Source organism: Falco naumanni, chromosome 3, assembly GCF_017639655.2.
Source record: "Falco naumanni isolate bFalNau1 chromosome 3, bFalNau1.pat, whole genome shotgun sequence".
NCBI lineage: Eukaryota > Metazoa > Chordata > Aves > Falconiformes > Falconidae > Falco > Falco naumanni.
The window spans coordinates 61,853,270-61,874,584 of NC_054056.1; the positions used below are offsets into that span (position 1 = coordinate 61,853,270).

The 21,315-nt window shown below is 38.4% G+C and overlaps 1 protein-coding gene across 1 annotated transcript in view; it reads left to right on the forward strand.

Annotated features, from left to right (window-relative positions):
* Nucleotides 1-21,315, forward strand: part of LAMA1 (laminin subunit alpha 1) — a 107,422-nt gene that overhangs the window by 29,900 nt on the left and 56,207 nt on the right. Inside the window, exons 4-16 of the mRNA XM_040588521.1 lie at nucleotides 562-804; nucleotides 4,498-4,677; nucleotides 7,574-7,663; nucleotides 8,130-8,247; nucleotides 9,329-9,507; nucleotides 11,028-11,133; nucleotides 11,620-11,780; nucleotides 14,664-14,804; nucleotides 15,793-15,966; nucleotides 17,533-17,634; nucleotides 18,394-18,605; nucleotides 19,929-20,040; nucleotides 20,921-21,031. Coding sequence (XP_040444455.1) covers nucleotides 562-804; nucleotides 4,498-4,677; nucleotides 7,574-7,663; nucleotides 8,130-8,247; nucleotides 9,329-9,507; nucleotides 11,028-11,133; nucleotides 11,620-11,780; nucleotides 14,664-14,804; nucleotides 15,793-15,966; nucleotides 17,533-17,634; nucleotides 18,394-18,605; nucleotides 19,929-20,040; nucleotides 20,921-21,031 — 1,929 coding nt within the window. The remainder of the gene's footprint in view (nucleotides 1-561; nucleotides 805-4,497; nucleotides 4,678-7,573; nucleotides 7,664-8,129; nucleotides 8,248-9,328; nucleotides 9,508-11,027; nucleotides 11,134-11,619; nucleotides 11,781-14,663; nucleotides 14,805-15,792; nucleotides 15,967-17,532; nucleotides 17,635-18,393; nucleotides 18,606-19,928; nucleotides 20,041-20,920; nucleotides 21,032-21,315) is intronic.

The window sequence follows — 21,315 nt, forward strand, 5'->3', positions numbered from 1 at the left end:
TAAATAACTTTAACACGGAATGAAAATGGAATGCATGGAGATCTTTAATATAGGGTGTAAAAAGCTTATCAGAAATGCTATTAGTGAGGATTAAACTCCGAGCTAAAATGTGAAACAGCTGTTTGGGCTGAAGCTGTTTTGAAAAAAACCCCAACACAGTTCTTTGAAGCCTTTGGTGGTTCAGAAAAGTTAGAAAGCACATTTGCTGTAGAAAGAATGCTGTACACAAGTAATACTGAAATGTGCAGGGTAGATATAGACTTCAGCTATTGCATTAACACAGAATGATACATTAAATGAATTTAGTCCTTTTTTTAGTCACGTAAACATGTTTTGTTGTAATGTTCAGAGCTTTGACAAAAAAAGATACATATTTCTGTTAGTAAAGCCTTTTGTCAGAAGTTTGTGCAAAAATTTTATTCAGAGTCACTGTACCAAATTTTACCCTCTCCCCAGGCAAACCATATACTGCTTTTAAAATTTGAATTTGGTACCCAGTTGGCTTCTAGTGGTCTTTTACCTAGCATAATGAAGTGTTAAAATTTTCTTGCATTTTTTTAGGTCTTTCAAGTTGCCTATGTCATCATCAAAGCTGCTAATGCTCCACGACCTGGAAACTGGATTTTGGAACGCTCCATAGATGGCACAGAGTTCAGACCATGGCAGTATTATGCAATTAGCGATACTGAATGTTTAACTCGTTATAATATTACACCAAGAATTGGGCCGCCAACTTACAAGAGAGATGATGAAGTGATCTGTACCTCCTATTATTCCAGACTAGTTCCTCTGGAACATGGAGAGGTATGTTTGCTTTTGCATTTGCCATGTGAGAGTAAGAACATGGACTAATAACAATTTGAAAACATTTCGATTACAGTTACAGAGTTCATTGTCCTCAGCACTACCGATGATCTGTTATTCTTCTTTAATGATACTATCTTTACATCATGTACCAGTACAGCAAACTTTTAAATGTTGGGATGAAACTTGTCTTTGGCTCGATATATTCCTGTTACTAAACTAATTGGTTTTTACCTCCACATAATTTAATGGTAGGTATTAGCTGTGAATTATTAGTTGCTTTATCCTGAAAGACTATAACAGAAGCTCTATGTTTTGCCAGGTTTTTTATTTAATAAAGAAAAACCCTGTGTTAGAAGCACCTGGTTGTGTGAGATAAAGCTGCAAACACTGTTGAAGTGCTTGGCACAGCTGGAACTCCTAAACAAGCCTTGGCATTGTTTCAGGGATGTAGCATAATTAAAAGAGCTACAAGTTGTGCAGCCTCACTGTTGATTGTTCTTGCTTTTAACAAACTCTATTCATGGTACTTGTGTAATTTATTGCATAGAGGCAGCCACATAATGAAATGGTACATTAAAACCAGTGGTTATTCTATTGTGAATGCTATAATGTAAGAGTGTGATAGTAAATGCAGCGTTATCCCATGGAGAATGCTAGTAAATCTTAGCTTAATAGAAGCCAGTATGTTCTTATTCCTTTGTTAAAAAAAGGCTGGAGTGTATACAGCTAAAGGGATAAAGTCAAACTTTCACATAAACTTAAAACTATGTTTCAGCAAGAACAAAACAATTAAATTCATAACATCAAGTCCCATTCACTTAAATATTTGTTGCAGTGATATCAGTATATGCCCCACAGATCAGACAAAAACTTAACCTGTCTCTCCAGACAATTAACCAGAAAACCCTTAGGTTGACTCTGTGCAAACAGTGCCTCTTGTAATATATGTCTGATAGGCCATTTACCTACAAATCCAGGAATACCAGAGATTCAGTTTAGTGACCTTTTTTCTCATTTATTTTTCCTGATGTACACAGAATTAACAGAATTAATAGGGTGACACTAGAACATTTTTTTTGAGTGCAGTAACATAAAAACATAAGAACATAAAAAAATAACAGAACTAAATTGCTGTGTAGTACATGAAGTCTAACTGTAAACCTAACACTGTCAAGTCCACCACTAAACTGGATCCCTAAGCACCACATCTACATGTTTTTTAAATACCTCCAGAGATGATGACTTCACCACTTTCCTAGGCAGCCTGTTCTAATGCTTCACCACCCTTTCAGTGAAGAATTTTTTCCTAATATCCAATCTAAACCTCCTCTGGCACAACTTGAGGCCATTTCTTCTTGTCCTATTGTTTGTACTTGGGAAAAGATATTGACACCCACCTTGCTATAACATCATTTCAGGTAGTTGTAGAGACCAATAAAGTCGCCCCTGAGCCTCCTTTTGTCCAGGCTAAACAACCCCAGTTCCCTCAGCTGCTCCTCATAAGACTTGTGCTCCAGACCCTTCACCAGCTTTGTTGCCCTTCTCTGGTCATGGTCCAGCATCTCTGTGTCCTTCTTGAAGTGAGGGGCCCAAAACTGAACATGGTATTTGAGGTATGGACTCACCAGTGCCAAGTACAGGGGGACAATCACTTCCCTAGTTCTGCTGGCCACACTGTTTTGAATAAAAGCCAGGATGTTATGGCCTTCTTGGCCCCCTGGGCACACTGCTGGCTTATGTACAGCTGGCTGTTGACCAGCACCTCCAGGTCCTGTTACACCAGGCAGCTTTCCAGCCACTCTTCCTCAAGCCTGCAGTATTGTCTGAGGTGGTTGTGACCGAAGTGTAGGACCTGGCACTTGATGAATCTCAAATTATTGGCCTCAGCCTGTAGCCTGTCCAGATCCCTCCGCAGAACCTTCCTACTACAAAGCAGATCAACAGTCTCACATAAAAGCTCTCATTCACAAAGGACAGGCTGCTTCTTCACAATTCAAATGGCAGACAGACAGGAATATTCTCTGCACAGAGTCTCTCACAACATGTATTAGTGAATCTTGGCACTCTTTTGAAAATACGTATATTTAGTGCTTTGTAATTGGTTCTGACCAACATACTGAACTTAAGCACAGGTCTATAGGAAGTCCTGCAGACCAGCTGATCTCTACAGGACCTTGTATCCAGCATTTGTTAGCATCCCAATGTTCTGCAGTCAGCTTGTAGTGCCCTGGTGTGAAAGATCTGGTAGGGTAAACAGACGACATGCCTAAATGTGGATGTCAGTTGTTAACATTTTTTGCCAAATCAGACATTTTGCTGGTTTGGCTGCTAGACTTTTCAGAGGTTTGAAGAGGTATAGTTCTATTGTTCACTTGATTTATACTGCTTGAAGATCTGCTTCCAGAAATTCATGTTATGAAGTCAGGACTCATGATGAATTCTGGGGCTTAACCTACAGTCGTTTGGAAAGAGTCTTGAATTATGGAGGACAAATAAGCCAAAAAGATATAATACCAATTTATCAGTGTATATAAGCTATATATAAGCTTATACATATATATGTTAGCCAAATATAGCCGTGTACATGGAGAATCATTCCTTTTCTTCCTTAGTGTCTTTGTCTCTGTCTCTACTATTTCTTCCTTTTCCTGCTAGGAAAGGTTCCTCTGTGGTCTCTATAGAAATTATAGCGTATTTCTACTAGTCAAGTAGTAGATAACTTTAGAGCTATGTGTGTACATATATATATACACACACACATGTATATTTACAGTACTAATCAAAGTTGAAGCTATGCATTCAAGAGTAGTATATGAAACACTATTACTCTTCATAAATAAGGATATGTCATGCACTGTAAAATGTAGCTGACAAACCCAAAGCATGACCTCTTATTTGTTGTGGACACCAAGTGAACTGGTTAACATTTGTTTGTAGCCTGCAAGGTCTCATTTTTCAATTTCTTCCATAAAACAGAGCAGGAACTGCATAGTCATATGAAACTAAATCCTTGCGTTCCTAAGTTGCTTTGGAAAGGACGAAGGGGCTGTTGCCAGAGTAAGTTGTGCAGCTTGATACCAAAAGCCATCTTAGCGGGGTCAGCCGGGATTGTGCAAGAAAGATTGAGACCAGATGGGTTGGTTGGTTTGTGGTGGCAGCCCCTTGCTTTTGATTGTTTTCTCACTGTGCTTTCATGTCTCTGAGTTCTCCTTGTTGATTGGGCAGCCCTGTCCCAGCAAGGGATAGGGTTAATGACCCCAGCTTGAGCATGTGCACCATATTATGCAGTGCAATAAGATCTCTATTAGTTGTGGAGGAGAAATCTGTAAGGACAAAATTATGCTTGTGGCCAGAGTTACATGTTCCATCTCAATAAGGGAGAGGAAGAAAGACCACAGGAACTAAGGACTAGCTTGCGGTACTATTTTTCTCTTTATGCTCTATCCACAAAATCCTGAGGAATTTGAGACTGTGATGAGCTGAGTGGTCGTTTCAGAACTGTGTGGGTCAGGAAGAAGGAGTTCCACCTGCAGGTAGAAGAAATAGAATTCCAGCTAGTTTAACATCGCAATCATCCTGAATTGCTGGAAAACACACTTAAGTTCTACGTCTCTAATCTTCACACTATGATGTTTGTTGTTGCAAATGTATCACAATTGTGTTTATGATTAAGCCAATTCTTCTTTCTAGATTCACACATCACTGATCAACGGTAGGCCTAGTGCCGATGATCCTTCACAAAAGCTTTTGGAGTTTACTTCTGCGCGATACATTCGCCTACGACTGCAGCGTATCAGAACTCTTAATGCTGACCTCATGACTCTCAGCCATAATGATCCTAAAGAGCTAGACCCCATTGTTACCAGAAGGGTAAGCTGATTGTTCATAAATGGTATTCAGTATGACTTGATGGGAGAGCCTTTTCTGATCTGTTTGAGGAGGAGGTGTAGTACTTGATCCTTGCCATTTACAGAGTTGTTTTGATAGGTTGTTAAATAAGTCTTGCCTTCACTTTGACATTATTAAAAACAATACCTTATCAGAATCAACTCTGAGAAAATGCTTTTTAGATTGCTTTTTATCTGTTTGCTTTTTGTTTTGTTTGTTTGTGTGAATGATTATGCTAGGAACAATGATTATAATGCTTTCTCATCCCATAAAAAATTGGTTTGGCTGATGGCAATGTTACTTAAAGTGGCTCTTGATGCAACTGCAGTACCTTTTGTGATGTATCAAGGGTTTCAGGACCCAGTGCTCTAGTTCATAAAAAAAATTGTTTGAAAACCTCGCCCTTGTGAATTTTGACATCTGAGAGTTTTCTTCATTTTTTTGAGGCTGTTGCAATCAATTGTTTTGATGCCCATGAATTAATAATAATATAAAATACTAGGATAGAATTCTGAGAGTATTAACTGGGTTTTAATTTGATATTGAAACTGGGGAAACAGAGGTGCTAAGCACTTAGGCTGACTTCTTCAAGCTCTCACAGGAATTTATTATTGGAGCTCCTAAGAACAGTACCTACCATAACTAACTGTTCTGCAGTATTTCTGCTTTGTATTTTGCCATTTTGACCCTCTTCTGATTTGCCTGAGACCCATAGGTTGGGACGTCAGTGGCTTCTAGATTTTCTGTGAAGGTAGGCTTTCTGATGAGGACAGAAGAACATGAGAAGTGTTTCTTCTTCCCCTTCCTTTGTAGCTTTTTGCCTTGAAGAATGTATGCAGGCAGCATTTCCTTGTGCAGCACCAGGACCCTTGCAATTTGCGGCTTCTCTGATACAGTCAATCCTTGTGCATTGACACTGCTTCTATGAAGTCTGGCTGGATAGCTGGGTACAGAAGGGAGAAAGAAACTTGGGTTTGTCAGGGTTTGGTGGGTACTTTCAAGGCAGCCCCACTGTTACCTCAGCCATGGAGGTGCCCATTCAGTTGCAGCATTTCTAAAGCATACAATCTGGATGTTCTTGTTCTGGCTGCCCCATATGGGAATTGTGAGCATGGAGACCGCAAGTGCAGAGTATTGGACACCTGCTCCAGCTGTGCCTTGCTGGCGATAGGGAAATGGTTCATGCACAGCCTGAGCAGGTGGGATGTTCCTGTGGAGCAGGATGGGTGATATTTAGGTCTGTTGATAGTATTGTAATGCCAAGAAATACACCCCAAAAAGAAAGGCTCAAATTAGAAACATACATACAGCTGGGAAACAAGGGTGTTGAGGACAAGCATTTCTATTGCCTTTGTAACACATGTATTTGTGCAAGCCAGGGCTTAGTACTACCCCACCTGGCACTACTTAGTGCCGTTTTGCATGAAAAGCTAGGCATCTTCATCTTCGCAAGACATGGGGTTTATTGGGCAGGGATCCCAGATCCTGATATCTCACCTTGTATCTCACTGTGCAACCAGCTAAAACCAAGATAATAACTTCCAGCTTTCTGGATTGTTTTCTTATTGCTCTTGAAGGCCTTACATCCGGTTGTTGATACCAATTGTGTTTAGTTTCTTGTACATAGTCTTATAAAAAGGCTGATGCAGAACTTTTCTAAGTGTTCAACAGTACATTTATTTCTGTGTTCTATTTCTTTCTGTATGTATGTATGTAGCATTTGATTAGCATTGGCTTCTTGTTCAACCTCAAGCTGCACACAGCTGCTGAGCCATACACTGTGAATTTTAAAGAAAACAAGACAAAGAAGATGAAGCAGGGAATGCAGTCAGAAATAAAGCTCTGCTTTTGTACTCCTGCTTTTCTCCTTCCCTCTAGTTAAGAACTTACTGTACATGATGAGTCCCTGAATGTTTTTTGTATTTTAAGCCGATAACATTAAAAAGAAAAAAGTGAAATACTAAACATAATAAAAAAAATTAAAACATAAAAAGTCAAGTACGAAATCAAAGAGGATAGTTTGCTTCAGCTCCAAGATCCTTCAAAGAAATAACAGTCCAGGAGTCAGCATGTCTGACCACCCCGGGTTACCTCCTCTTCCTGAACCAAATGACTGTAGGGTTGTTAGGTCTGAGAGTTTTGCACTCTTTCCTTAGAAGTATCCTCAAAAGATGTTTCTTTTTCATTCCCTTGTTGTACATACAGGCCAACCATGTTGATACCGCAGCTGTAACCAAACCCAGATGGTCATTTCCTGCCTCTTCCTTGCCTTGAAAATTAAATCCTTATGTATGTTGCTTTCGCTCACCACCTGGCAATATTAATGGATTATACTCTGCTGTATCACCAGGTTTTAAGCTAAGAATTTGGATAGAATAATACACTGCCTACACACTAGCAGCAAAGCTGGTCTGGAAGCCAGTGCACAAACTGGTTTTAAGGGAGGACAGAGTTTCTGTTTTAAGAAAGCATACTAATACTCCCCAGAATGAAATTAAAATATAGCAATTATGTTATGCTTCATGGCTTCTTATATGGTAGAGAAAGGATTTTTTTTTTACAAGTCAGTTTTGGCTGAGGACTCATTTGGTTTTCTTCCTGAAGCAGAGGAATTGTGCACACTTATTTAAAGTTCCAAGTCAGTTAGTATTTCATACCAGTGAGCAAAAAACAGAGGAAAAAAAAAATCACAAAGTGAAAGGTTTACCAAGTAGCAAAAATTCAAAGCTTCTATTATTTTCAAGTATTTGTTTTATTTTTCAAGTCACAGAATAGATGAATGCTGGTATTTTATCTTCCATAAATATGGAAGGGGAGGAAGATGTAAATACATGAAAATATCTTTTATTCATCCCTTTTTCAACTTTGTTTTTTGTAGTACTACTATTCAATAAAGGACATCTCTGTTGGTGGCATGTGTATTTGTTATGGCCATGCCCGAAGCTGCCCTCTGGATGAAATCACAAAGGTATTCATTAATTTCATTTGTTTATTTTCACACAACAACATTTCCAATTAAAAAAAAAAAAAAGCCCTTGCCTAAGGAGAATGTGAAAGAGGAGGGTAAAAGAGATCTTAAAATATGGTGCACAGAGATTATTTGCTAAAATTGTCTTCCTTTTCTGTGCAAGCATATCTGGGTCTCTGGTAATATAACTTACCTGAAGTAAACTCTTCTTCTTTGACATTCAGTTTAAACAATTTAAGGGGCACAACAAGAAATAGTTTTCTTGCAACACAGGACATCTGTCCCTCCTGTTCTAGAAAGGCCCAATAGTTGATAGAGCATGGTTGAGCAGTCTAAAAGTAAACATGGGTTATTTGTGGGTCTTGACATTTTTTAGAGTAAGTCTGATATTTGGTGGACTTTTGGCAACGTTGATTAAATTATCCAGTAAAAAATATTTCAAGAAAACAAATTTTTTTATTCCTAGAAATTGCAGTGCCAGTGTGAACACAACACATGTGGAGAGAGCTGTAACAAGTGCTGTCCGGGCTACCACCAGAAACCATGGAGACCAGGAACTATTTCTGCTGGGAACAAATGTGAAAGTAAGCATGCACAGAGGTTTAGATAGTTTCATAAGGCTTATTATTTTTCTTGTTTGAAGTTGCTTCTCATACTAATTCTCTCCCCGAATCCACAAACTATTAACTGCCTTTATGGGCTTGTTTAAAGGTAGAGGACCTACTTTGCATCATAACTGTTAAGATAATTTTAGATATTCTATCTAATATGACTCCCTGGCTAGTGGAGCTGTCATACAGTAAAGCTGTCAGAGTCTCTTTTTCAAAGAGACTTGGGGATTTTTTTATAGTCCTGTAAAAACTAGCAGATTTGCATCAATCATTTGTTAGCTACTTGAAACGCAGATTTCTTACATTGATCACAAATTTTGTCAGATAAACAACTTCGTTCTGATAACAAATGTTTTGAAAGAAACTCCTTATTAGCCAATTATATTTCAGATCGTCTGATAGATTGACTTAAGATTTGTCAGTATGGCTGGATGGGTTGCTGGCGCTGGTTTGTGCATTTTCTCTCTTCACATTGCTAATGCATAGCACAAGCTGCAGACAGCTGAGAACAAATTAGATAAAATTTACAGTTGTGAATGGAAAAGTAGTCTTTTTAGTTGAAGTCTTTACACAAGTTTAATGTCAATCTTTGGGAAGTAGGTGTTCGTGACTGTTTGGACTGAAGTACCCTCTAACCTAAATCAAATTTGTACTTGTGTAGTGGCATTGTTGACTTCTCAGACTTCTGTCTATAATACAAATAAAAGAAGAATTAGGCAGATTTTCTTCTGTAATGCAGAGAAAATGAAAGAACAGTTATTGCTAATAGCACACATCACTATCGACATCCATTCTGACAGGATTGTCTTGGTTGGATCTACTGAATATTGATAAAAACAGTGCTATTTCAATGGTGACAGTGCCTTTGAAAAGTGCTTACTTGCTAAGAGATATGGACTGATGAAGCATATAGCATAGTTAAATGGAAAAAAAGCACTATTTTGAGATGATGTGCTCTGCTACTTACATTTTCCACTTTGAATAATATCAGAGTTATAGGAACTGTTATACAATATAAATTAAAAATATGGATTTATTTTCTATTCCTTCTCAGAGTGCAACTGTCATAACAAAGCAGAAGATTGTTATTACAATCAGAGTATTGCAGATCAGAAAAGAAGCATGGATATTCATGGCCAGTATATAGGAGGTGGTGTGTGTTTAAACTGTACTCAACATACTACTGGGATCAACTGTGAAATGTGTGCTGATGGATATTTTAGACCATACAAAGTAAGATTTGGAAAATACCATTCTGATGTTTTGGTGAATTACAACATTATACGATGAGTGTATTTCAGCTGATTGTAATTAATATATATTTTTGTCAGTTGCAGAATATCTAAGAACTATAGAATTGTTGGGTTTGTTGGGTTTTTTTTTGTTTTGTTTTGTTTTTTTTTTTTTCAGATTGTATGCCACCAAAACTTTCAAAGAAAAATGAAATGCTTGTCCAGTGTGTGGGAGGGCAGGTCAAGCTGTTGAGAAGGAGAAGAATAAGGAAAGATGAAGCTTGAAGTCCTATTGTGGAAATACAGATTTTGATAGGAAACACATTTCTTCTGTGGATAAAGCTCTAAAGAGTGCCAGTAGTGAAATTTTGTTGTCTTCAGAAGTGCCAAAATTGTCTAGCGTTCTATATCAGCACGTTTCAGCCAGTGATGAAAAGGACCATTACATGGTTCTAAGATTAGACTCTTTGTTACATGAGATGTTGCAACAAATACTCTTCTTCTTGGCATGATTATTATAGGCTATGTGCTCTCTGAGCCTGTCTACTTTCTGGTTTATTGACAGGTGTCACTCTGGAAAAATGACCTAAATCCACAAAAGACATTTGTTAAGATGTGACAAACAGTTACTTAAACAGAAGAACTTCCTGCCACGTTAGGTCTCTGTATAGTGAGACATACTGAACTAAATTTCTACTCCACAAAGTCTTGCTTTGGCAGGTTCATGCATGTTTTGGAACCCCCATGCTTCAGAAACCTAATGCTTCAGAAACCTAGCATAAACTGGTGAAAAGTGCAAGGATGAGTCTGTAGAAGTATGGTTAGACAGCAGGTACAGCTCATCCAAGGAAGCAAACGAGTCAGAGAATGATTCACTTGCTGTAAGAAGCATTGTAGAAAAGTCTTCAACTTGTAGCCAATAAAAGTGTATCTAGAGTTCATTACTGATTTGCTTTACATCTGAAGCACCTCAAAGGAAAATTTTCCCTGAAAGAAAATAAAATCCTTGCCATATGAATTGCATTGTCTTATATTTCAAAGATGTGTAGATTGTGAAGTCAGAATGAATAGATATCTCTCCTCCCATTGAACACAGAGCCAAGGATTTCTTTAATTTCCTTCCTCTTTGAACCAGAGTATCTTTGCAAAAAGCATCCATTCTTGTCTTAAACATTTCCATAACCTTTGGCAAACCATCACAGTGGTTAATTGCTCTTAAATTAAATAAAAAGTATATTTATGCTGAATGTGTCAGGCTGCCAGCCGTTATCAGTTACTATAACTTTGTCTGTGCTATTGAAGAGCAAGTTCTGTTGCTGCATTTAAGTTTTTCCTAGACTGCAATCCCCTGATGTTCTGTTTGCTAAAATTGAACTAGTCTTTTGATCTATTACTGCATATTAGCTTTTCCAGTCTTTATTCACATTAGTTCTGGTGATGCCAGACAAGAAACAGATGTGACTACTTTTTTTTTCCCCAGTTAATGATTTGAGAAATTGACAGAGAATGTTTGTTTTGTAGGTTTCTCCCTATGAGGATCACCCCTGCTATCCCTGTGGCTGCGACCCAGTTGGTTCTCTGAGTTCTGACTGTGTTAAGGATGAGCAGCATTCTGACTCACAGCATGGTAAGGGAGTGGGAAGCTCCTTTTCTCTGAACTTCAAATCTGGCTATAGTTCTGAGCATTGAAGTTTGAGGGAACACTGTCTACTTGTAAATGGCTGCAAGTTAGTTACCAGTAAAAAACAATAGTAGGTTTAGGAAGGAGAGGTGAGGCATAACACACTAAGGATTTTAAGGTATGTCAGGTCCCTGAATGTGTTCTTGTGTGGGATGGCAGGCTCTGACTACGTAAAACAATGTAAAGAACTGAGATTTAACACCGTTGTTCATGAATGCTGTCACAAAATCAATTTTTCTGCAGTTTCTGTGAATCTGGTACTCTAAACATGAAAAATAGATAGTGAGACTGACATTATGCCAGGTATCTGTGTGGAATATAACATGGAGTATAATAAAAAAGGAATGCTAAATAATGTGTACCCTCTGAGATGTCTTGAATCCAGTCTACTGCCTGCTCTTGTTTAATCGTTTCTGTTTTTTTCTTATCAAGGCACTTGGCCAGGTCAATGTCAATGCAGAGAAGGTTACGCAGGAGAAAAATGTGATCATTGTGCATTTGGGTATCGGGGCTATCCAAACTGCTTGCGTTGTAACTGCAGCCTGATTGGTAGCATTAATGAAGATCCATGCAAAGAACCTTGTCTTTGCAAAGTGAGTATTAAACCATTATTTTTGCTTAAAACTCAATCGATTTGTAAACTTCTTTTTAATAAGGGAAACTATTAACTGGGGATATCACTTCTTTTATAGAAGTAACCTGGTATAACTGTACACCTGACAACCTAGAACTTAAAATAACTAACTATTCTCTGTACTGAAAAATATGATAGTTTATGTTGAATAGTTTTATATATTACTGATGAACCATTTTCTATAATAATGGGCCAGACTGACATTAAAATTAAATAATAAATGCACATGTGAGTATGAAGGAAAATCAGAGAGAATGACAGTATGCCTGCCTGGGTTTGGTTTTAGGGATAAGCTGATATTTCTCTTCGAAGTCGCTGATTTCTTATAAAGAAAGGATGTGCTTATAACATCTGCTTTGTGTGAACAAACAGCATGCTTTTGGAAAGAACTATTGGAAAGATTACATTAGATGTATGAATGAAATAATTATTTGATTACAAAATACAAACCATCAGAAATGTTTAAAAATGAGACCAGTCTTTCTACTTTCTTTTATTTTTTGGTAAATATCCAAACACATTGAAATGTCTTGAAGCTGTAGATTCTGCTGAACCTTATTACAAAACTGTATGTCAATCTTTAAAGAAGTTACACTTAATTTTTGGAGCCAAATGTTCACTGGTAGTTTATGTATTTGTTACTAACTATGACAGTGAACAGGAGCCAAAAAGAAACCTGTGGTCTGTTTGATAATTTTTCTGAAACTTCTCAGTCCTTTTGCATAATTTACCTAATCCAAAATATCAAACGTATAAGTAGTCAGAGTCTATAAGAAAGAAATAGCTCCCATGGCCAATTTAGATATGAAAAAGGAGATACAACCATTTTGCCTAATTTTGAGCTACAGTAACACTGTGTCAGCCAGTGCAGCCAACTGGTGACAATTTTGGTATAAACTGGATGAGAAACTGAAAGTGCTGTTGTGGGCATGAGCCTGGCATACAGAATTTTTAGGCCAGATCACTGAAAGTGTCACCAGCCAGCTGGCCACCTATAGAGATGAAAGGAAGGAAGGAGAGAAGTAGTGTGCTCCTAATATCAAACAAAGGAGACAGGATTTCTAAGCCTATGTAGTCTCTGTGATCACAGTAGTGCAAGCTTTTCCTTTTTATACTCTGAGTATCGTAATATTTGATCTTTTGTGAAACATCACTCTTGAGGTCACTCTTGAGGTCTAGTCATTGCATAAGGCTTTTATTTTTCATTAAGAAATAAATAATAATTTCTAATAATGTTACAGAGACAAAGTAAAATATGTGATCCAAGTGCATCCTAAAGACTGAGAAATAAAAAAGCTGAAAAGAGCATACAAATACTATTTCTGCAAAAATCCAAGATTCTAAAATCTCACTCTTTCAGTAGGCCCTTTGCCTGAGTTTTTTTTCCCCAAGTTTGGATATTAGCAAATAGAGAGCAGTCATCCTCAGCCTTTGAATCAGAGCTGTGGATTATAAAATCTTCATGTGGTTTGCAAAAGCAGTTTGTGCTTTGCTTGCAAAAACATATAACTTACTTGTTTAGAAAGGTTCTTATGTAAACTTGACATGGCAAACTCTGGTCCAGAAGAAGAGGCAGTTGGTAATGTTGCCAGCAAAGGTCTCACATTTCTTTCTGGTAAGCCTGGAATTTTCTCCATGGGACCAAATCTGATGTAAGCCTGGAATCTGGAGTGGTTCCTTTAGCTGAAGTTACCCTGCTAACTGCTGCTGAAAGCAGAATTTGGTCCATAGGCTTTGCATTTCAGTTGCAATGCAGAGCTCATTCAAGCCTCCTAAAAATAGCAAGACAGGTATGCATCACTGTGTGCCATGCAGTCCTGGTGTCCTAACCATATGTATGAAGGAACTTTCTGGCATACTCTGAAAAATTCTCTTTGCTGTTGTAGTGGAGTTTTTCCATAGTGGAAACAAAAGATTGAGGTGGGGGAGTGATGTGTGTCCAGGTCTTGTTCTGATACGAAGCTAGGACATGATCAGAGTCTTGTCCCTGGCAGCAGGAAATGTTCTGACTCTTACTGTGTAGAAACACCCATGGAGATCTACTGTTTACACAGCTTTCTGGGCATTTACTGAACATTTTCTTTGCTGGTTTGCTTGTCAGCAGCAATTGTCTGAAGTTTTTGAATAAATAACTACAGATTGTCTTTACAAATGTTACAAGAAAAAAATTCGGTGCATCATTTTGGATTTCCTTCCCCCCTTGTAATTCTACCTTGAAAAAGGTATGTTGCAGAATGTTCTGAACTACCCAATTTGCATGGTAAGGAGGCAGCAGGCCAGTGAAAGGAGCTAGAGAAGTGGGCCACCTCTACTCTTACAGTAGGAGTTTCTGGACCTTAGCAAGAGCATATTAGGACAAAGCTCTCAGCTGACATAAGGGTATGTGGTGTTCCTCCAGGAAGAGGTGGCAGCAGTGGTGAGGATCACTGTAAAGTATTAACTTTACAGTGTTGAGGAACTGTTGCCTTGAAGCTGGCTGTAGTAGCTCCAGGAGCCTGGCCTTAAAGGTGAGGAAGGTCTGTATGTAGACCATCTGGATTCAGTAAGCATAGGAACTGTTCTCCAGAGCAATCTACATATTCAAGTTACAAGAGAAGTAGACTGGCAAGCTGGCAGAAACTTTTTAAACCCTGCTTGTGTGCTGAAATCTCACTGCAACAGAACCCTTGCCAGGGCATGTTTAGATTGTGATGAACAATTCTGTTTAATTTTTCTGATCAGTTTTCCAATCTGTTTTCTTTTATAACCTTCTGAATGCTGTTATGTCTAAATCTCATGTAATCCACTGTATTTGTTACCATAATAATGCTAATGCAAAACAAATGTTATGTGCTATTGACAGGAAAATGTAGAAGGTGAGAACTGTGATCTCTGTAAACCAGGATTCTACAACTTGCAAGGAAGAAATCCTCAGGGCTGTACAGAGTGTTTCTGCTTTGGGGTGTCTGATGTCTGTGACAGCCTAACATGGCCCATCAGTCAGGTATTTATATGTTATGTCCATGACCTAATATTCTTTCCTCAGGCAGCTGCAAAATGTACTATATTTCTCTTTGACATGTGCCCAAGTTAACTCCAAATTCTGGCATGTGTCTCCTTACAGAGGAATGGATTTTCACTGTCATTCAGCAGCTCTGAGGTAGTCAGCATGTAATCCCAGTGCAGGCTTTAGCCACACAGGCTTGTAGTAATACCAGAAATATTGGGTAGTGGAGGCTGCATTAATGCACTGGAAAAATGCACTTTTTTCTGACCTTGTGCTGTTAAAGTTTCTTTGCACATTGAACAGATCAACCCAAACCCATTTCCCTGCTCTTAGACCTTTTGGGCAGGGCTAGAGTGACCTCTGGCAATATTGCCAATACTCATTCTTGGAAAACAAAGTGATGTTAGATATTGCTGTCTTTTGAATAGACATTTCTTGAGTTAGAGGGCTTTGAGAACACTGTATTTCCACCAAACTCCTTATGTATCTTTGCACAGCTAGTCACACTTTAGTCCCCTGTTTTGTGCGCCAATAGAAAGGGAGGAAAACACATCAAATTGACTGAAAGTCTAAGATGCTTGTATAAACTCTTTCAGTGAGAAGAACAAAGTTCTCTCATCTTGCTCCTCCTTCTGGGACTGGGATTTAATTTTTCTTCATCTTATTCCTGTCTATAAATGGGTACAATAGAATTCCAAGCCCTTGAAGTTCTGTAATTCTATCTCAGAGAATTACATAGGTATAATGTTAATTTTATCGGTAGGATGAAAATCACACTCAGATTTTTTGTTCCTGTCTAATAGAGAGGTAGAGACAAGCTTAATCTGAAGTGGCATATTTGCGTATGTTGGATGTCAGACTGGACTAATGAAAGTGTTACAGATCCATCAGTTTGAATGAATGTCTAGGGAGAGGTTAAGTTTAGTGACTGCTTTCTCAGTGACACAAAGTCTGTCTCCATTAATATGACTATGCTTTCTTACAGATATCAGACATGACTGGTTGGCTTGTTACTGATCTGTATAATGCAAGGAGAGTGCAACCTCAGCGAAGCCCATTTGATGGACCTCGTCAAATAAGTATTAACAACACTGGGGCTGTGAAAGTACTGAAACATACTTATTACTGGTCAGCACCTGAGACATATCTAGGAAATAAAGTAAGTCCTCAGCTAGAGTTAAAACTCCTTTATAGTTTAGTTTCTCCATTTTAATTATAACGTGTTGCTCTAAATATGTAGGGTTTGTAATTAAAAATTACACATAAACTCCAGTATTACCACACTTCTCAGTCTATCTCTGCTATTCAAATTGTAGTGTTCCTGGCCACACATTACCTTCTTTTTACTCTTTGAGCTCATTCATCTCCCCACTTCCTTCTCTGCCTACCCTTGACACAATATAATCTGTTTTTTCTCTTTACTACTAACATATGGTCACATTCCCCATATTTTTGATCTTATCCCAAATCTTACACCCTTCACACCTTGTGCACTACAGTAGACAGACAGGACCATTAAATTCCTCTTACCTGCCTCTCTGCCTTCTCCCATTTCATATTAGTTTCCAGCTAGTCTTTTTAATTATTGCTCTGGTTACTACCTAAAGCTCTGGGTCTCCCATTTTTTGCAGCAGAAGCACAAAATAGTTGTGACTGGAGGGGACCTCTGGAGGTAACCTTGCTCAAGCAGGGCCACCTAGAGCAGGTTGCCCAGCACCATCTCCAGAGAGCTGCTTCTGAATATCTCCAGTGATGGACACTACACAACCTACATGGGCAACCTGTGCCCCTTACAATAAAAAAGTGTTTCCTGATCTTCAGATGGAACCTCCTGTGTTTCAGTTTGTGCCCACTACCTCTTATCCTGTCACTGGGCACCACTGTAGAGAGCCTGGCTCTGCACTCTTTGCACCTCCCTTTCAGGTGTTTGTATACATTGATGAGATCTCCCTGAACCTTCTCTAGGCTGGACAGTCCTGGTACTCTTGGTCTTTTCTCATATGAAGGATTCTCCAGGCTTTTAGTTGTCTTAGTGGCCCTTTGCTGGGCTCGTTTCAGGGTGTGCATAACTCCCTTGTACTGGGAAGCCCGGAACTGGACTCAAAACTCTACCTGTGGCCTCACCAGTGCTGAGTACAGGGAACCTTGCAACCTCACCTTTAATTATTTTTTGCCCAGTCTCTTTGCCTATGCAGCCCCATTTCTTAGTATAGTGACAGAACAAATGAAAACAAGTCTCAGAAGTGTAACATTAAGGAGCAATTTTGCACAGGCCAACTCTCACTCAAATTCTAATCTCGTTCATTTAATATAGGTCTGATTGTGATACTAGTGTTTAACTAACTTTGAAGGAGTCGGCAGCAGTTTTGGGGCTAAGAAACCTGAAAGGTGGAATATGGAATGCGAGTAACTCCCAACATGCTGTGCCCCTTGGCTAGGACAGTTGTGTAAACCTCTGCTGCTTGTTGAAAGTCCTGTAAGTGTTTCACTGAATGAAGGCACTTATCTGAACCGCATGTAGAGCCTTCAGCTAGCTTTCCCCGTCTGCACAGCCGCAAGTCAGCACTTGTCCCTGTGCTGATACAGATGACGTTAAATTTTCCCTGGAAAGTGGTGTTTGTAAGCCCTGTAGTCCTATCATTTGGACATTGTACTGTCCCATGTCACTTGTTTGTGTTTGTTGGAGGTTATTGTGTTGTTAAGAATTTGCTTTCTGTTATTTCAGCTCACAGCTTTTGGTGGAGAATTGAAGTATACGGTATCTTATGACATTCCAATGGAGAGTGTGGACAGTGATATAGTATCTAGTGTGGATGTCATCATTCAGGTGGATTTTTTTTCAGCTTGTTACTATTCAGACATTATTAGGAATCTATGAAAGGGATAAAAAAAGGAAAATAAAATAATATTTCTATAGTAGTAGTTTTGTTCCTTTTTTTTTTTAAGTTTTTCCTAAAAGTCACTACTAAGATTCTGTTACTGCTCATTTCTTTGATTTTCTGACCCATTTGTTTTAAATGGTCGGTATACAGTACTAGTTTTAAATGATAAGTACTAAAATATAATGTGTTTTTAAACAGGTGAGGTGTTCATTACCAAATGTACAAAGCTCTGTGTACAAAAGAAATTACAATGAGCTGAAAGGACTTATAAATATAAGACAGATGAGTGTTCTTGCTGATTGCTTACTTTTCTAGATTTATGTGGCACATAAAAAGTAAGGCTTTATTTTGAATCCAGACACCTCCAAAAAAACATTATTTTGTAATACATACTTAGCAACAGAACAAAGGAGAAAAGTGATTCTGTTTTGTAGAGGAGTTTGATTTTTGAAATTTAATTTAATTCTTTTTCCAAAAGAAAATCAAGTATTTCTGAAGTCTCTGAACCAGAAGAGAGTGGGATTATAGTCCTTCTGAGGCCATGGAAAATGCAGACCTTCTACTTACTTTTTTTCTAGTGCAAGGAATCTCATTTGATTGCCTCTTTCCTGTGTTATCTGGATGTGGATCTGATACTAAATGTAATTGCTTAACAAAATTTGCATGCAAATATGCAAAATGTTTTCTCTGTCTTTCAATTTCAGGGTAATGGGCAGATTTTGAGTACAAGAGCAGCGGGCTTGTCATTACAGCCATATGAGGAGTACTCTAATACAGTGAGATTTGTATCAGAGAATTTCATAGAGTTCGATACAAAAAAAGCTATAGACCGGGAAAGGTTGATGACTGTGCTGGCAAACATGACCCATCTTCTGATCAGGGCCAACTACAACATTGCCAAAAAAGCTGTGTACAGGTGAGGGAGAGAAAATACTCAATTTTTTTATATATATATATACACACATGTATTATTTTTGTGCATATGAAATGCTATTCATACTGGCAGTATTCCTAAAGTTTTACGTTAATAAATTCTAGAAAAAAAAAATAAAATTGAATTTTCTCAAGACTTTTTTGTCTCCAAAATACATTAATGTGGAATGTGTGGAAAAGGGCATCTGGTTGTTTTAAAGATATCTGATAGCAGCAACATTATTTTCTGCTTTAAAGGGATACTGCATAAAAGCTGTATTACAATGGCTGCTTTGTTAGGGGGAAATGCCTCCAAAACCCTCAACAGTATGCTTATTTTGCTATGTGGCAAGTTAATCCATCACTAACTATTGAAAACCTGCTAGTAAAGACGTTGGCTGTTATTTCTTTTAATGTCTGTTTGTAGGTGTTACTGATGCTCATCTCTAAGGGAGTGCTTAATAGGAAAATTGGGCTGGAGTGGATTAACTGGTCATTCCATAGTCTCATGTCAGCATCAGCAGTATCTGCATCAGACCTTACAGATCTGTTTTACCTGCTCTCCAATATATACAGGAACAAAATCTTACTATGCTCAAGGGAATCAGTTCCAGTGCTTCATCATTTATTTACTTAATTCGCTTAGCCTCACCAATAGCCCTTTCTTCCACATTCCCTGATTTGGTAGAATTTCATGTCAATAACATTGGACTTGATACAAAATTTGCCCTGTGCCCTTTTGTGTCCTTGAGGAATGGTTATATTTATGTCCATTTAGGGATGGTGTGTTCATTTTCTGGAATGTTTATAAAGATCTATTTAAATAATTTTACCTGTGGCTGAGAAGATTATCTCTGCTGCAATATGCTGTTGTTTGTAGTACAAGTTTTTGCTTTGTTCTGTTGTGTGCAGCACCAATGAACTGGTGCTGTTTCTCACTACTTACCCACCTGAGATATGTGCCCATTTTAGACATGGTGCAGTAAAACTGTCTTATTTCAGGACGGCACTAGAAGGCTGGTCCACTGATAATACCTCTGATACATGACAGAGGGAGAAAGTTTTGTTTAAACTTCTCCACAGGAGAAGGGGCAATGGTAGTAACAATAATGATAACAGGAGAAGGGTTCATCTGCTCCCGGAATTGCAAATGCAGTGATAAAGACTATGATCATAGTCTTTTTACAGTAGAGAATTGGTCTTGTTCCTTCAGCTGTCCCTGCCAGGGAGCAGCACTCAGCATTGTTACAGCCCTAGAAGCAAACTATTCTGTTCATAGTCAAGTTTGGGGAAACAAATGATGCGATGTTTTCATGCTTGATCCTAGGCTGGACTCTGTGACCCTGGATACTGCAAGTGCAAATGTTATAGGTCTTTCTTCAGCACGAGATGTGGAATTCTGTGAATGTCCTCAAGGTTACACAGGAATATCCTGCGAGGTAACCTCCTACAGTGTTTTATGTATGCAAAATTATCTCCTATCTGTTTTAAAGGAAGGCTGCTTTTAGTTGTACTGCCATAAAAGCGTATGTTCCATGGTAAAATCCTGTCTATCATACTGTACACAATGCTGTAGATATTTTCGTCCAGATTTAAAACTAAATGAGATTTTAAACGTATTTCTTGAATTCTAGTTGGTGGCACTAACGATGCACTTCAGAACATCAGTTTTGCAAAGGAAGCAGCTGTAAGAGCCCTGTGAAGGTGTTTTGAGCTTACTTTACTCATTAATAGTGCTTTTCCTGGATCTGAATTGTGTACAGTTTATTTCTGTTTTATGTCATTAGGTTTATGGAGGCAATAAGGAATCTTAGCAGGGAGGAATGCTAGCCTTTGGAAGATCCCACAAGGGTCAAATGTGTTGCGCAAGGTGGTGCCTTATATATCTGTGAATAGAAGATTAGGGAGGCAGAGCACCATCTGCAGAATAGCAGGAATTATTTTGATGAATAATTTCAGTTTGAAGTCTTGTGGCACAGCATTGCTAATGATTCTGCAGAGGAAGTAGAACATCTGTTTTTTGTTGTCCCATTATAAAGAACTTCACATATTCCACTGCACAAAACTCATGTGCCTCCAGGGGACAAAGGGCCGAATCAAAGTTGTATGAAGTTAATTCCTATCCCCCTTATCCAGTGCAAGTAAAAACCAAACACCAGAAAAGAACTGCAGTGACATCAATAGAGTTTAAAGAGCATTGTTAGCACAATGTGAATGAGTCAGATGGTGGCTGGTTGGAAGTGGGCTCTTTGAAAAATGTCATGATGTGTACTTTTAACACACAAAATGCTACTGTGTTTTCCCCATGTTTCTTTTCAGTCCTGTCTCCCTGGGTACTACCGTGTGGACGGAATACTCTTCGGAGGTATTTGTCAACCCTGCAAATGCAATGGGCATGCAACTGAGTGTGATATTCATGGTGTATGCATTGTAAGTTATCCTTCAAAGTGTCTTGTGTTTTAAGCATCTGTTTAGGAATTAGGAGAGCGTTTTGGCTGTGGGAGACAAGTTTACAGTGTAGGTATATTTCAAGCTATTTGTACCAACTGTTTATTTTTTGTGCTTTTCATTGTTTACTTTAGAATATGTTCAGGGATCTCCATTAAATTGTTCTCCAGTAAAGAGTTTGTTTCTGTTTTATCGTTTCAAGTGGGGAGTAATGAGAATGAAAATAAACATCACCATATACTGGCTGATAAAAATCTTAACTTTGC